General features: G+C 37.6%; 1 protein-coding gene across 1 annotated transcript in view; it reads right to left on the reverse strand.

Moving 5' to 3' along the window:
- Positions 1 to 17,515, reverse strand: part of stk32a (serine/threonine kinase 32A) — a 46,967-nt gene that overhangs the window by 28,232 nt on the left and 1,220 nt on the right. The window contains exons 2-4 of the mRNA XM_055051635.1: positions 16,525 to 16,957; positions 10,700 to 10,755; positions 7,583 to 7,734 (exon numbers count right to left, since the gene is read on the reverse strand). Coding sequence (XP_054907610.1) covers positions 7,583 to 7,734; positions 10,700 to 10,755; positions 16,525 to 16,576 — 260 coding nt within the window. The 5' untranslated portion in view covers positions 16,577 to 16,957. The remainder of the gene's footprint in view (positions 1 to 7,582; positions 7,735 to 10,699; positions 10,756 to 16,524; positions 16,958 to 17,515) is intronic.

Genomic DNA, 17,515 nt, shown 5'->3' on the forward strand with positions numbered 1-17,515 from the left:
CATTTTTTACAAGCCCAATTCCAATGACGTTTGGACTTTGTGAACAACTTAAATAAAAAGAGAATACAAGGATTTGCAAGTCATTATTATATATTAAATTAAATAACTACAAAGACAAGGTTTTCAATGTTCAAGTGGCTAAACTTCAGTTTTACAAATATTCAAAAGGTTTACATCACCTTTCCTCTAAAGGTCAGTCAACAAGACTTCAGGAACGAGTTACCATGATGGCAAAAAAAAAAAAAAAAAAAAAACTGTAGAAATTGAGAAACCAATAGTGCACCAAAAAAAAAAACCCTAAACAAAACCAAAAACATGAAATGTACTGCAACCCCTTGCAGATTCATCAATATATCCACTGAATTCAGTCCACAGAGGTTAAGGTTGGCAAAGAACCATCATCTTGGCTCAAACTCATGACTCGGTAACCAAGGATGAGTTTTTTTTGCCACGTTGGTAAACACCCCTCCCTCTGGGAGATTTGCAAATAACGTGTATGTGGTTCTTTTTCTGCACTGGATGGATGGATGGGAATTGATTGAGCTGACTCCAAACTGTCTGCTAAGGCTCAGATAATGCTGAGGCCACGTAACATTTGATTGCCGTTGGCCTCTGAACGTGGAAAGACTATCTGCGAGATGCCTTCTGAGAGGAAGCACACACATTTAACAAAGAGCCTTCAGAGCGCACGCACACACACGCCTGCAGCATTCTGAGTCTTCCCTTCAATTTGTGTAAATCAAACATCATGATGCATTGATGCATCATGAGATTTTTAACTATTGTTCCTGCAGCTGTATTTACAACAGATCCCATTTAAATACTTTCTGGAAAAAAAACACTTTTTTGCAGAATCACCATTAAATCAGACATAACCTTATAGACTTTTATTGATTTAATGCAATTTCCTAATCTTAAATGTCACGTTTTAAGACTACTGTCATCATTAATTGTCATGTGTGTTGGTGATGGACCCAAATGCAGCAGGCCGAAGTTGATTTTGAAGATACGTCTAACAAAAAATAAAAAACCATAAACTTAAAAAAAAACAAAAAAAAAAACATGGAATACACAGGGAGCCAGCACAGAACAAAATTAACAGCAACCACAGAGAGAAAATGGGATAAGACATGATTTAACAGGAGGAATCAGCAAGGAGTGACTGAGAAAGAGGTGCTTAAGTACTGAGAGGTTGAATGCTGACCTGGGCTGATGAGCTAATGGGCAGCAGGTGTGAGGCACAGATTTACAGACCAAATGTTTGTTTCAGTTCTTTATTTCAGTTGTATTTTGACATTTAATTGAACATTTTTGCAGCCAGGGGGAATGGACATCCTTCCTCTAGAGGGAGAAGGTAGGTAATAATCTGTTTCTTAGAAATTATTTTGATTCAGTTTGAGTTCAACAATCATGTAAATGAGTGCTTACCTTTCCTGGTATGTCTCCTCAGCAGGGTGGAGCAGCAAAGGGAGACAAATGCTCCAGGTGCTGCTGAAAAGCTCCAGGAGCGTACCATGTCAGTGAAGTTAAGTTAATTTTATTTTTTGATTGACCTTAGATTAGTTGAAATTATTTGTACCTATGTAAATAGTTATTGGTACCATTTCTTTTTTTTGGTTTTAAGTTTGTGTAAATAATGTTTATTCATTGTTATATTGATTACCCCTCTTCTTGGCATGTTTGGTGATATTGCTCAGGCTATAAAAGCCAGTTTCTTTGTGTAACGGTGTTGGTTCAAATGTGATCTGGAGTTCTTTAATGAATCCACTTCAACTGCATTTTGTTGTCATTCCTCCTTTTACATGTTGAGCCTCCACTAATCAAACTGACAAGTATATTTAACTGAATTAAGTTATTAAAATGAACCAACCTTTTTACAAATATTCAAATTTATTAAATGGATCTTTTCAAGCTGAATCATCCAAAAAGTTTTTTAATGGCTGGGGGAAAAAAACATGCACAACTTGATACCGGACTTACTATGTACATAATATCTGCAGATTGAATTTGGGGAAAATACACAATAAATTTCAACTTTGCACTCAATTACAGATTATAAAACTAGTTAATTCTCTTGAATAGCATGAACAAATATCAGGACCAACATTCACTGCTTCTCAGCAACACTGTAATTGCTCTGTGAGTCGACCTGCATTGCATAATTTTCCCTTAGAAATTTCATTGAGTACAACAGTGTGAAAGACAAAGCTTCAAACTGGAGACCAGGATAACAAAAAAGCCTTTTGGTTCACTAAAGCATGAGCTACACTACAGTTTGTGTTTATTGGACAGGAGCTGTTTTGCTCTGTCGATTAATCTTTTGTCGATTAATCTTTTGATAAACTGTCTTCCTCTTTCTCCTCTGTTTTTAGTGAGACCCTTATTCTCTTTTTTTTCTTCATCCTACCTCTGCATCACACACACACGTCTACACACTCACAGTAAATACCTCCAACCAGCAGAAGTGGCTACAGCTGAGAAACAGCCCAAGAGGCTGCTGTCACAAGTGTTTAGGAGACACAAACTGGACTTTGCTTGTTCATTTTCTTGGCTTCTTTCAGGAAAACAGCTGCAGTGTATCAAGTTAAAATGTGATTCAAGTTTTTTTCTCTTATATAAATAGATGGTAGCTTAGTCATAGCATTTGCAACTAAGTGATTCTTTATTCGCCCTACGACAGACTGGCGACCTGTCCAGGGTGACCCCGCCTCTCGCCCAAAACGTTCGCTGGAGGAAGGACCAGCGATTGCCCAATATCTCAGGTATAGATCTGTTAAACTGTTTAACGTTAAATAGGTTATTATTTTTTATGCATTTTAATATTAAACTTGGTTTCCCTTAACTGTGGTTAAGATCTGTATTTGGATCAATCCACTTTCTGAGGATTGATCAGAATGAATGAAAAGGATCACTATTCATTCATCCTGCTGAATAACTAAAACCATCACATCTCCTTCCTGCAGAGAGCCGTCAGGTATTACCGACAAAAAATCCCCAGGTGGCTGCGACAGATAGCTTCTCACAATGATCCGGCTTCTGGAGGTTTCCTTCCGTTAAAAAGGAAACGGTGGCGATGGTGGACATCGTCACAATTATGTCAGAGTGTAAAAAACTATTTTTCATAGTTCTACCGCTTGACCACTATCTGAGTATTTAAAACAATATTTAACATTCAAATAGCCAAGTTGACACTGGTCACAGATGTTGATGGCCATAATAATCTGTGACCTTACTGTACAGACCTGTAAATTATAGAAAATGAATGGATTATTATAGTTACATAATAAATTATGAAACTATTTATGTTGTGAAAAATGCTTAGCTGATGATAAGATTCCAATCAGTTTGAAACTGGATCTTTTAAATGGACTTGAATCAGCATAAAATTAAACTGACACCAATAATCTTTCTTCATGTCACAAAGTTTGCAGTTTTTCAGACTCTCAAGTATTTCATTTAAAAATAACACATTCTCCTCTGAACTGTCATGTTCCTCTGAGCGGAGGCTTTGATCGGTTATCAATTACAAAACACCTGAAGTCAAAAAGCTATTTAAGAACTTTTTTCAATCTGTGTTATGGGACGTGCTGGCATTGGAAATGTAAACAGTCTTATGGAAATATTAAAATCAAGATGAATGAATTCATTTTCTAAGAAAATGGAAACAGATACTCTTGTTGACAACTAGAAATACATTTGCTAATTTCTAGGATAAGGACTGTTATTAATTCTCAACTTTAAATTATTCAGTGTTTCTTTTAAATTACAGTGATTTCTCTTTCACAGACAGATGGTGTGATTTCACCTTTCCTTCTCATAATTTATGACCACTGGTGACAGAAAGGCTAGAATAACATTTTGAATACGGATCCACTGGAATTGTTAGAAATATAAGCTAAATCAGTATCAACACATGAGAGCTTAAAAAAACTGAAATGTGAAATGGGCCATAAATCTCTGATTAGTGCACCTCTTGTTTAATCTTTTTTTTTATGCAACAATAAAAAAATACAAATATACATCGGTGATTCAACTACGTAATTTTGTTTTGTTTCACCACTTAGTGGCCCACTTTACGGAGGAATCTTGATGCTTTCATCTCATCGTATGTTATGTTATATGTCAAATTTGTATTTTGCTGGTATTACAGCCAAATGAAACTATAAATATCTCATTTGACAGCCAAGAGCAGCTGTTGCTTGATTCTTGAAACAACTTTTCGCGCAGAGAACAGAGAGCAGCAGCTATGCTTCAGATTAGCGTCTGTACATTAAATTGAAGTGCTGCAGACGTTTCATTAGCCCTCCTGGCACTGAGCCTGGTCGCTTCATACTGTACGGGTTTGCTTGCATCATTTCACAGCCTCTTCCTGATCCACTATGTGCCAATACACTCTTCAGCTAATATTTTTTCGCTGTCTCTGCTCTGCCACGCATGCATTTCAACGTGACCTCTTGGTGGCCTACAGGCACTCAGTCTTATGGGAGCGAATCCTGCATGGAGCTGTTAGAGACAGTGGTGCCCCACGGCAACTCTAGTAATGGACATCTCAAGAAACCACAGGGGCTCAAGAGTTAATGGGAACATGTCCTTATAAAAGGCGCCACCGTCCCTTCTGTCAGAGGTAACACTTCTGTCTTTTAATGTTACAGAGATGACAGAAATAATAACTTCAGGCTGAATTTGACTTGCACTGCTATGAATAATTGGCTCCCTTAAAATGTTCTTCAGTTTGTGCTTTTTTTGTTGCCCTTACATGTTTCAGAACATTATTTCTTACCAGACTAAGAAATCAGCAGAAAATACATAATAGAGTTTAAATTTATAATGTTATTTAATTAGATGATCTGTCTATAACTGACAGACCTTATATTAAACCATAAAATCATGCATTTCCTGTGATTAACCACATTTTATGGAAATTACATTTTAATTTCATAAGCCACACCCACCAAGTAGCGTAAATAATCTCAAATGCAATATATCATGATCCAATCAATAACCAAAGAAATACAAGACCAGGTGAAAATCTACAATAAGTCATTGATGTCTAAGTGTGTCACAAATTCATTTGTAAGACTTTGAGACTCCTGTGAACAACTGTGAGAGTCAGAATCTCCAAACAGAGCGAACATGAAAGTCTGGAGAACCTTCCAGAAGCGGCTGGTCTACTAGTTCCAAGAACACATTAGAGACGCAACCAGGAAGTCATCAAAAGAAGCAGAACATCTGAAGCACCACAGTTCTCCACAGAACATTCATCTATAGCCACAATAAACTATTGAATGACGGTTGCTGCCACCTGTTACCATTTGATATTTAAGGATAAACCCTGAATAAATGAAATCATCAAAAGAAAACAATTTTGAATTCACGTTTAGTTCTAAGTAGTTTGATGATCAGAAGCACATAGATCGTACAAAAAAAGCAAAGACAGAAGAAAGCTGAATGTAAAAAATACTTCTTTCTGCACTGAACGTTAATTACCTAATTTATCTTCATTTTTATACATAGTCTTTAGCAACGTCTAGAAATGAGAATAATTAAATATAGTTTTACAATTACAGTCATTAGACATTAATACCACAGCGCCTAGCTGAGATGGATTCAAGAAGCCAACCCGGCACAATAGCGACAAGCCTCCAACCTTCCTCCCACCGTTTCTCCTCACACCTCCCCTGACTGACAGCTCCCATCAGTCTGTGTCCAATGTTTCCTGAGCACAGGGACAGAGGTGTAGCTGTATGCAGAATCACATTCACCTATATCCCTTACAAACAACCAAATTGGCCCAAGTTTTGAAAAACTAGTGAATATATTCTGTATTCTGAATCAATACATTTTTATGTTTCATTTCAGAAAGTAAGGCCTGGTTTTACTCCAACTTCAGTCACAATTTGGCAGTGAGAGTACTTGATTATGATATTTACTTTGGCTAGACTGGATTGGGTGATCTTGCATTTCACCAGGTCACCTTCACATCAAGCCAAAAAAACAACGAGCTGGCAAACTACTTTCAAGCTTTCGCCAAATTCTGCAGCACTAAAAGTAAAAGGAGACATTATGTTTGCTGGCAGTACTTGTGACACTAAAGTCTGAAGTCAGGCTTATCTTTACTTATTGTATTCTATACAGTCAAAATCTGTACTGACTGCATAATACCTGTCTGCTTTACTAAACCTGTATGTCTTGATGAATAAGTGTTTCTTTGTCTTTATCTGGTGAAATAGCTGCATGGTTTCAAAGAACATGACTGAATAAGGTACCACTCCAAAAGATATTTTTTTCTCCACGTATGATGCACTGGCATGAAGTGCAGTTTTTACTGTGCAATATTTCTGTGATGCTTTCAAGGCTTTGTTTTAAGCTAATTTCTTTTTAGTCAAAGTGCCCTTCATTCTCCAGCATCCACATAAAAGATCCTAAGAACTTTGCTTACAACAGGTTTTTAAGAATAAATATTATTACTGCTTGCTTAAGCTCTTGGGACAGTATCCTGTGGATTTGTGTTATACTTTAATATACATGGGAAACACTCCCAGCACATCTAATACTCCTGCTGTCTGTCCCAACTCTGCTCTGGATTTAGATACCTGTAATAATAAATATGCTGCCACAAAGAAACTCTTCAAGTTCAGCAGCTGAGATCAATTTTCAGGTCGCAATATTTTCACTTTATAATCTAAACATGATCATCTGCAAGAAACACAGCAAGCACAGAGGTAGCTGTCATCATCAAATACATTAAGTCTCCAAAGTCCAGATTTTTACATACCTTCTTGTGAACCTTTGAAATAATTGTTTTCCTTCCTTTAGTGTCAAAGAAGTAATGATTCTAATAAACAAAATAATCTTTCACTATAACAGGCTTCTAAACTGTTGTTACAAGTGTTGAAATTCGTTGTAGCCCAACATAGAGTGGTCTGGTTCCTTTCATTTTTGTTTTTCTAAGTTTATTGTTGCTTTGAAAACTTTGCCCAAAATATTAGGTCACACTTTGTGGCAACCAACAGGAGGATCAGTGACAACAAGAGAAGAGGAAAGGAAGTAGAACAGATGGTAAGAGAGACAAGAGGAAAAGAGAAAGTGTGAGAAGACAAGGCTAATGAGGGAGGACACAGATGAGAGAAAAGAGGGACAGGCCAGAGTACAGTTTTCTGCATGTAATTGGCTCAACGCAGTGCATAGACCTGCAGGTGGTCTCTTCCTGTCTTTGACCTTGAGTACTTACCACAGGACGATCGTACCTTATGCCAACTCAACACAGTAAGAGAGGCAGAAAGAAAGAGGAGAGGGTGGGTGAGTGGGCACAGCGCTGACCCAAGCACATCTCAAGAGGAAATCACCCCACCCATGGGGGCTTACACTGCCAACAAAATTAACTTCCAGTCTTTTTTTTGGCAAGTACAGCATGCAATCAAGCAAGCACTGGTATTGTTTGTCTGGTGAGTCTGTGCACTGCGCTACTCTCTGGTTCTCTGTTTATGTCCCTGTTCTGTTGAGGTTCCACCTTTCTCCTGACTATGATTTACTCTTTATTTAAAAACACTGAAAAAACTGCTGGTGATGGATCTGTGCTTACCAGAAGTTAACCAGGAAGGGATGCTCCAGGTTCTGCATGATCTGCAGCTCTTTCAGAACATTTCTCACTTCGTTGCGTTCCACACATTTCAGCTTGTTCATGTACTTCATAGCGTACATCTTCTTGGTGTCCTTCTTCTGCACTATGCAAACCTGTTGAGATCACATGAGGGTAATGCTTATTCTAATGGATGCTTTATTGCCCTGGTAAATGACAGGAAAATGTCATTAATATAATGTATAATGTGGAACTCATTCTGAAAGATAATGCATGTCAGTTTGACACAACATTAAAACAAACAGCTGCCAATTAACAAATATCCAACAAAAAGAGAGAGCAAGAGAGAACATGTTACAAAACCAGCCTGTTTATTACCTGATTGGCTTATAAATGCCAACATACTAATGAGATTCATGAATCTTCATTGAATGTGGCACAACAAACCCTCCAAAAATCATACCTCAGAGCATTTGTCGTTCTTGTGATCATGAATTTAAGACGCTTCACATTATCTACAAGTCTGAGTTTTAAAACTTGGTGCCTGGCAAGTTCTAAAAATTGAGAAATGAAGCATCTCTGGTATTTCAGATTTAAACCAAACACACGTAAAATGGTGGAATCATGGTTTCTGGTTAAATGTCAAATGATAGAATCACATTTTAGATTTTGATCATAATAATAGCAATTTTCAGAGCAATTTATTTGCAGTTGTTCTTGTTCAGAGCATCAATAAGCCAAAGATTACTGCTATCGAGGCGAGTGATCTCTGCACCAGCTGGCACAATTAGTCACCCAAGGCCTGATTGCTTCACTCTTCACAGATTGTCTTTACTGTTATTAGGCTGCTTATCTGTTGTGGGTCTTTGCACTGATGTTATGTGTTTGTGTGTATTTGTATCCAGTATGTACTTAAAACAACATACTGGATATGAAGGGGAATCACTTTGAACTATGTGGTTTCAAATGTTGAAGTCCAGCTGCTGTAAACTTAGATTTGTTTCTCTTGTGTCCCTGGTCCTTTTCAAACAAATCACAAGGTGAACTTAAGTGGAATGCATGTCACAATGTTGCATAGCTGGATTTATCACTGTGTCTTACCTGGAACCCAGAAACCCCAGTATTGGATTCTCAGGATTGGCTGCCAGTTTCTTATCAAATTGATTTTAAAATTCTGGCTTTTAGTCCGGGCCTATATCCAGGACCTTCTTTCACAACCGTTTCGCTTCAGAACTCTTCGATCAAATAATAAACCTCTCTAACGTGTTCCCAGAAGCAGAAGCAGAGGAGACGGGGCATTTTCTGCGACTGCTCTTACTTTGCAGAACAAGGGACTCTTCAGATCTGCTGATAGCCTGGAAAACTTCAACTCATTCCTCAAAACTCATTTCTTTTTACAGAAATGAGTGTTGGGCTTTTACAGAAAGCCCAACATTATAATCTGCCTGTCCTGCTTGTTTAATTTATTGTGTTTTACTCCTATGTATTTTTACTGGGGGATTTTACAGTTAATAGATGTTTTTAAAGTGCTTTATAAATAAAATTGACATTGAGATTACTGACAGTTTTTTAACATTAATCATTGTTCACAGGGACCCAAATACATAATGCAGCTCTACACACAGATGCACTTCTTGTTATCTGCATCATCTTAGCCATCACAATGCCTGATTTCTATTCCAATTTTAATCCATGAATGGATTCAGATAACCCCTTAATCAACCATTTGGATAGAAATCACAAGTTACATATCAGATTACTTGAGAAGGAAATGAAAATCAGATGAGAAAAGTGCCAAAATATTAATGTGTTGCAGCAAACTAGACAAACAGAATGATGGAAAGCAAAGCGTACCATTGTAAAGGTTTACCAACCTGTGTGAGATCAGAACAAATGACTGTTGCAGTAGAAAAATGGTGGCAGTATTAACAACCAGCAAGGCACCAGCAGCAATTTGTGATACTATAGAATGAAGACAAAACATGCCTGCAGGCACACTGTGTGTTTTACAGGAAGCGAATGTTTTAAGTTCATTATTCGGGATGTAGGTAAGTGATTTAAATATGTTTAATCCTCCTGTTATATTGTGGGTCAAATTGATCAGTTTTAAAGTTTTTTGGGTTTTTTTTAAGGTTGGAAGTATTTTCTTTGCATGAAACTTTTTCTATTTGTCTTAATAAGTGCACTCTACATATAAAGTGAACATTTATTCATTTCACACATTTGCAACCTCCCCTGCATCTACTTCTTACAGAAATACTGTTTGGGTCAATTTGACCCAGCAGTCAACTTGAAGGGTAAAAGAGATTTTAAAAAATCCAATTCTAAATGTTTCCTTGCAGTTATGAACCATATTTCACCACACACACACACACACACACACACCACACACACACACACACACACCACACACACACACACACACACACACACACACACACACACACACACACACACACACACACACACACACACACACACATACGTGCACACGCGCATGCACTCAAGCCCATTTTCTCACTACTCTCTTTACTTCACTTGGAAACTGCGAGAAAGCAGGTGTTCATACAACTTTTGACGGGGACCTTGTCTGTTCTGTGGACAAACTCCACTCCACCCACACTGAGTGACACTCAGCAGAGCTGGAGGAAAACATAAATATTCTCTGCATGATCTTGATTTTAATCAGAAGGTCAATTTGACCCAGAACAGTGTATATGTCCCAAGTTCAATTATAAAGATATTTTTTTAAAAATGAATAAATAAATGAAAATTTAATATAATAAATGTACAAAAGATCAATTTCACTGTTTTTCAGTGGACATAAAAAAATGTAAATTCCCTTTTTATGATCAAATGAGTAAATTAGTAAGTTGTTGTCATTGATCCTTTATTTTTGAGAAATAAAAAACATCATTGCACAAATATTGATTGAAATTGTTAATATTGGAGTTAATAATCAGATACAAAAATGTTTTGGAGGAATCTTTTGATTTCTGACACTACTGTGTGATTAAACACTCGCCAGGTCAAATTGACCCAGGAATATTAATGCTGTACCTCAGAAGCAAAGATAACAGGAGCGTTAAGGTGGAAAAAAGTTAAATAAATTTAACTTACCTTTCCGAAACTCCCTTTTCCAATAGCCCTCAAGATTTGGAAATGGTCAAAATTGACTGCAGCAAAAACAAAAAAAAGGAAAAAAAGGAATAAAATTATTATACATTAAGACTCAAAAAATATATTTAGGAATTGTAACTGATGATTCTGATCAATGGTAAATTACTGCATAGTCCCAGCAGATCATCTGAAATCTGTCATTAAACCCAATTCAGTTCAACAAGTCAAAACTTGCAGATTCAAATTTTCTGAGTTTTTCCAAAACTGGACAGGGAGGAAATAATTTCAGTAGAAAGGATAAAAGATTATGACCAGGTGGTTGGACGGACGGACAGACAGACATAAACATAGCCAGGCTATGCAGTGACTTCATAGTCAAATCCGTTGTACATCAGAGAGTGAGGATCAGGCCCAGCTAATATGATTAGTTCAGTCTAAACTGATTAGCAGGTGTCACTTAAATTTAAAATGACTCCCAGATGAGTTCCAGGGTCTCCTGATTTCCTCAGCTGATTTAAACGAGAGAAAGGCTGTCAAAGTGCCAATTACACTCTTGTGCAGATGTTGATTATTTCATGCTGTTACTCGAGTGTCCATCACTTACTTCAGCATATCAAGCCACTGAAAGTAAAACATAAACCTCCTCCCCCTCTTTTCCTTTGCTTCCTGGTGTGTCTTCCTGTAATCACGTTATCTCACGTCTAATCTACGAACGCAGCTGTGTCTCTGAAATCATCGGGACAGGATCTCCCAGTAGCTTAGCAGTGAAATGGCTGTAATTACAGAAGCTCTATGGGTCTGCGTTGACTTTAGTCGGTGGCAACTCTAAATCTGCATGTTTGTGATATGTGTGTGTTATTTAGCTGGTCCCATGTGGACTACATCTGGACAGGTTTGGTAAACACCCCGGCACAGATAGCGTGAAACGGGGAAGTGCCACTGATACGTGACTAACGGAGCATAACATCAGCTGTCACATCCAATTGATCTAGTGGCTGCAGGCTAAATGTGAGAGTGTGTGTCCCTGTGTGTGTGTGTGCAGTGTAGTGTTTTAAATGTCCTGTGCATGAGTGTGTTTTGGGTAATTGTAAATGTATGTGCAGCATCATTTGAGTGTGTCATCTGGTGAGAGCCAATAACGGACAGCAGCTGTTCCATCCTCTGGGACAGCAGCAGAGGGGGAAAACCGTCTGTCCTCGTTGTCATGACAGCAAAAAACAAACAGCCCCCATCCGCTTCCAATAGCCGATAAAGTGGCTGATAGAGAGGAGTGAGACAGAGCGAAATGCTCTGGTTGTGTTCCCATGTGTGTGTTTGTTAGACAGTGACTTGATAACAAAATGAACCAAACGCTGGAAAGCTGCTAAAAGGAAAGTGCTGGAAATGTCCCTCCAATCTCTAAATGGCTCTTAAGGGAAACCTTGCAGCAGTCGTAGTGGACATCATTTGTGCTGAAGATTATTTTGGTTTGTGCCAGAATATCAGAGGTCTCTGACTAATCTGGAGATCTTCAGCTCCTTCAACTCAACTAATGGGATAAAAGAAAACTGAAATTCTCAGAACAACCAGAATTTATCTGGTTATTTAATTATTTTTTACAAGTTTGTTTTGTTTGTTACGCAGCATATTTTCAGAGATAAATTTTGTTAACTACAATTATGTACTATTTAGGCTATTCATTAGATATCTATCGGAATCATTCTCATATCAATCTGTAATCTTTTTTCTCTTAACTAAAAAAAGATCATTTGCTTGCACTTAAGTTACAAAAATTAGCCTTTCCTAATCCTCACCCAGTTCCTGTTGAATATTTTTATATCCAAGGCTTCAGTTTTGCTTTAGGTTTAGTTTTTTTTACAGATGGTCTAACATTTTTATAAACACCTTCTGATAGAAATCATATAATGATGAGCTGACCAGGTCCTTCAGCAGTAAAGCACCCCCAAATCATGCCGCTTCCACCTTTATGCTTTACATGCACGACCAAAACATGTGCTTTCTATTTTAGTGGTGGCCCAAGTCTGAACGAAATGAGATCATCTCTGAAAGCTCTTGAGAGAACACATTAACGGTGGAGATATTGGATTTGGCCTCCAGGTAAACATTAATGTCAGTTTTCGTCTTTCTCACTCACTTGAATGACCTGATCTGATGTGACAGAGGGTTTCTAATGAGATCGAACAGATTGAGCAGGAGTCTATGGTGGTTTAATCAGCACATCCAACACCTTAAAACACATCATATGTCTTCCTGCTCTTTCACATTAAGTCACAATAAAACCGCAAAGTCTTAGAGAAAGCATCTATGAACAGCCATTTTCAAGGTCGGAACAGATTTCCTTCCATCCATCTCCATCCATCTCCCCATCAACAGATTGCCCATACCTGAAATACCTTATGAACATTAAAGTTTAAGACAGCATAGATTGTTCTAAAACAATCTATTGCTAGCTAAGAATACACTTAGTATTGAGTCATGACTAAATCAGTTAAAGCCTCAAACCTAAAATCTTGTCTATTGAGCAGCTGAAAATCAGTGATTATATTTTGGTCTCGCTCACAACATCAATAGAAATATTTCAATCAGAGCTGCAACAGAAACAATTCAAATCTATGGACAGGTCCTTTCACGTGTTTTGGCTTCAATGTTATTTCTATTTAGTCAGGTGAATCTAAACAATGTCTTAAATTATGGAGTAAAAGTCATTTTATCTCTGTCTCTCAATCTTTGTCTTATTACTCCAGCAAATTATCTGAGTGTCCACCTTTGTGTCGGAATATTGGTTGTCTTTGGTAATTGAAATATAAGGTCTGTGTCCAGCCATGAATAAATTCTGGTGGCCACTAAATGTGGCCAATCAATTAAGTAAGACCTCACATGGCTGCACAGAGTGCGGAGGAAGGAAACACATGTCTGGTGACGTATGATGTGCAAACATCAAACTCTGGGGACATAAACAAGTCTTGACAGAGTCTACCTTCATACAAACACCTCTGAGCGCCAGGTGACTATTTATGACCAGATGTGGTTTGATCATTTATAGTCAAGCATGTCTACATTTCTGTAGAAATATGAACATTTCTGCAGAAATGTTAACATTTAATTCATCTTTTTATCCTGTTGACGTGATATACAATTTGTTCCAGCTGTACTGTGAACAATTCCGATGTTTCTTTTAGAAATTAACTGCTTTGTTAATAAAAAAGTGCCATGAGTATCCATAACTAAAACAGAGTAAAATTTATTGTGAGTCAATTTTTTTTGTTGGCTTTATTAAAATGCTTTATGCATTTCTCAGCTGTGCATTTGTACTATGTACATTTTGCCACAGCAAACGGATTCACAGCTTCACAGAACAACCAACAAGAAATTGTTACCAATATCACCTTGGAGTGACAGTGAAAAGTCGATTTGCATTTTTATTGCCACTCAAAGCAGTGATTGCATGATGGGTGTTAATACGTATACTTAACATGCAGAGAACTGACACTTATCAAAATATTAGAATTGGAAATTGACATATCAAGAGATGAAAGGAAGTTTGTTCCCAATCAATTTTAAAAAATGACTTTAAAAGTGGATTCTTGAGTCAGACTTTAGCTATGTTTTTGTTGAGGACTCAAGTCAAGTTCATTTGAGCAGCACATTTCACCAAAATGACAGTTTAAACTGCCTTACACTAAACAAACATAATATAGTCAATTATGGAACAAGCAATATATGTTATGTCTGTAAAAAAATCCCAGTTCAGCTAGTTTCAAAACTACTGAAAGTTCCCACCATGTTTTTGATGCTGGACTGACCAGACATTTTTAATGTATTGTAGAATGTTGCAGCGCTCCCGCTACCCAACCGCTGCTGCACACTGCCTGGCAGCTGGCTCACTGAACATTGTTACACTCTCAATCACTTATGAGAAAAAGCATTCAGAAATAATTCATGTTGTAACATGAACTGAGATCTATGGTGCGGGAACTAAACCAACCGAACTGAGTTCTTTTAAGGCAGCGTTTAGCAATGTGTTTGTGAAGGGACTGATTTGAGCAGGAAGGCGTAGGACGGTGTCTGTAACAACCTTCACTGGTCAGATTTACTGATGAAGGGAATGATGATGTATGGTTTGTGCAACTTGCCACTCCAGTCAATACAAAACATGTTCTGTAGCATTTTGAAATGTTTGCTGTTAATTTTGTGTTCCAACAGAGCTACTGCATTTTACAATTTTTATATTTTGTTCCCAAATATTGCAATGGATATTAATGAGTCTGGCACAAATCGTGTTTGGATGACGAAGCTTCAGCAGAAAAAAAATCAGCTGCTTTATCATCATGCTGGTAAAATGCTTTCAAATGATGCCTCTTCCTCAGTTCTACTCATTTGATTTAAATTTATTTTCATTATTTTAACATTGTTAAATTGTAAAGAAAATAACTTTTGTATGTTTTGTACAAATAACGACTTCTTCTTTGATAAGTTTCCTTTTCTCCTTTATTTCCTAATAAATATCAATCTAGACTGTGCAGTTAATTGCAACTTGATATCAATAAACAAATAAACTGATTGTTGCTTTTCACATCAAAACTCAAAGCCATTGACCAATCCACTAAAAATGTAACAGACTAGTTGGAAATACTTGGGTTGCAGACTCTGATTTAGATCAATACAATCTCTATGTATAATCTATGCAGGACGCACAACAGAAAAATGTATTCAAATCAGCAGCTCTGCCACTGAAAAGTCCGTTTGATATCAGGCTGTCAGGAGTCTAGAAACAGGGAAAGATTCAGCTAGTAAATAACAGAAATTATAAAGACGAGGAAGTCTGTATGCACACAGGCAGCTATTCTAAGACTCTACAAAATGTATCACAAAAAGATCCTTTCCTTTTATTACAGTTTAAAGAGATTTTACCATGGTGCTATAAAAACACCTTGGGATTCCCCCAGAGGAGGCAGAAAGGAACATCTGGGTCACTCTGCTTAGTCCCTGTGGTCCAATCCCACATGAGTCAACAGTGATTGATTGATTGGCTTATTGATGGTTTGATTGATGCATATAAGAATTTGTAATCTACATAATTTACTGGGTTTTCTTAGATGGAAAACTTTCTATCATTAGGAATAAATTGGATTTTGAATGATAGGTCAAATGTGACCCAAGTCAGATTTGACTGTGGCCAAATTCCAAAAAATCCCATAGCGTGGGATTTATTGGACTAAAATGCATTTATATAAATGACTATTTTCTGCATTGAATTGCATTAAAAATAAAGTTGATAAAATAAAGCAATAAAACTGTTAAATAGGCAGCTACAGTCTGTATCCAAGCACAAAACCTCTCCTCATCTGTACTTAGTGGTACTCTAAGCAGACTGACCAGAAGAAATAAAATAAAGCAAAAAAACACACTTAACTGAAATCTACAAATAACAGCAGGTCCCGATTCTATTTTTAGATTTTTTGACATATGGTATAGATAACCGTATTTCACTATTTAAAATATAAAATATTTTTTGTGGTAGAAATAATTGTTTAATTTCTTTTTAAGATTAAAGCAATTATACTGCGGTAAATTAAAATAGTATGTTTTACAAACTTATCAAATAATGCAATTGCACAAAATGAGCGAGAACCAATCTGCTGTTCGTCAAGCTAAACAGCCGTTGACTGTTAAGTGTTCTTAATTTTGTCAGGTAGCAGTAACACTTTGATGAGGCAGCAGAAAAGATGCTGCACGCTGCATGCACAACCTTTGTCAGTTCATTTGTGGGCAGTAAACAGGAAGAAAAATACACTGAAAAGGATCATCTGGATTTTTACACTCACCCTCATCCGTGTCGTCAGTGACCGGAGTCTTGCTGGACTGTCCGAGTCCCATGACTGACTGCTTCTCGCACAGATCGTCCTGCTCTTGCTCTACTCAGCCTAGTTTGGAGCAGCTCTCCTTCATAGCCTGGTCAATAGCTCAGCGCACTGAGAGACTCATGGGCTGGATCGCGTTTTGCTGACTTAAAGCGCTTCTCTTAGGCCACACATCACCGCACGAACACAAACACACACAAAAAGAGAAGGGCTGGGGATGTTGAACTATAAAGCCACCAACACACACACTCTCTCACAGGGAGAACCCCCACGTTCGCTGTCTGTCTTCACTGGTGCTTTAGACGACTGCAGGCAAACGGACAACTCTTTCCAGCAGAGAGGAGGAGGGTGGGTGATATGCCTGTGGCTATGAACCTCCTTTGACTCGGAGTCTAACCTGTGAGGGGAGACAGGGAAAACATGAAACCAACAGCTGATTGGAGGGAGGCGGGACAGAAAGAAGGAACAATAATGAAATGGTACAATATTGATTTTCGATAGATCCTAAGACATCAATGTTTTAAAGAAGCTCAGACTTATACAGGAAACAGGGCTTTCTGTTTCGCACTCTTTACTCTTCATCTTTCCTTTGTCTGCATCTGTCAATTATTTAACGTCCATATTTTAATCAAAAGCCCATCCCAGAGGAGCACTGTCTGCAGAGTATGTGTGAATAATGGCAGAACCACCTTTCCCATTAACGGCGTACAATTGGAGGCTTTTGATTTACAACTTAGTGCACTGTGAATGGAAATAATTCAGGCTGCCCTCACAAAACTGTAGGAGTTATGATGAGATTTTGGCTTCATGGCCAGAAGGACCACTGGTACCGAGTGCTGAGTTTTAATGCTGTAGCTTAGATAATTGAGTGCATCTTATTCATAAACTCCTTTGGACATTTTCTCTGAAAAAGTTTTCTGTTGCTTCACTTTAAAAACAACCTATTTAGTAACAT

Source organism: Poeciliopsis prolifica, unplaced genomic scaffold, assembly GCF_027474105.1.
Source record: "Poeciliopsis prolifica strain line A6 unplaced genomic scaffold, Auburn_PproV2 SCAFFOLD033, whole genome shotgun sequence".
Taxonomy (NCBI): Eukaryota; Metazoa; Chordata; class Actinopteri; order Cyprinodontiformes; family Poeciliidae; genus Poeciliopsis; species Poeciliopsis prolifica.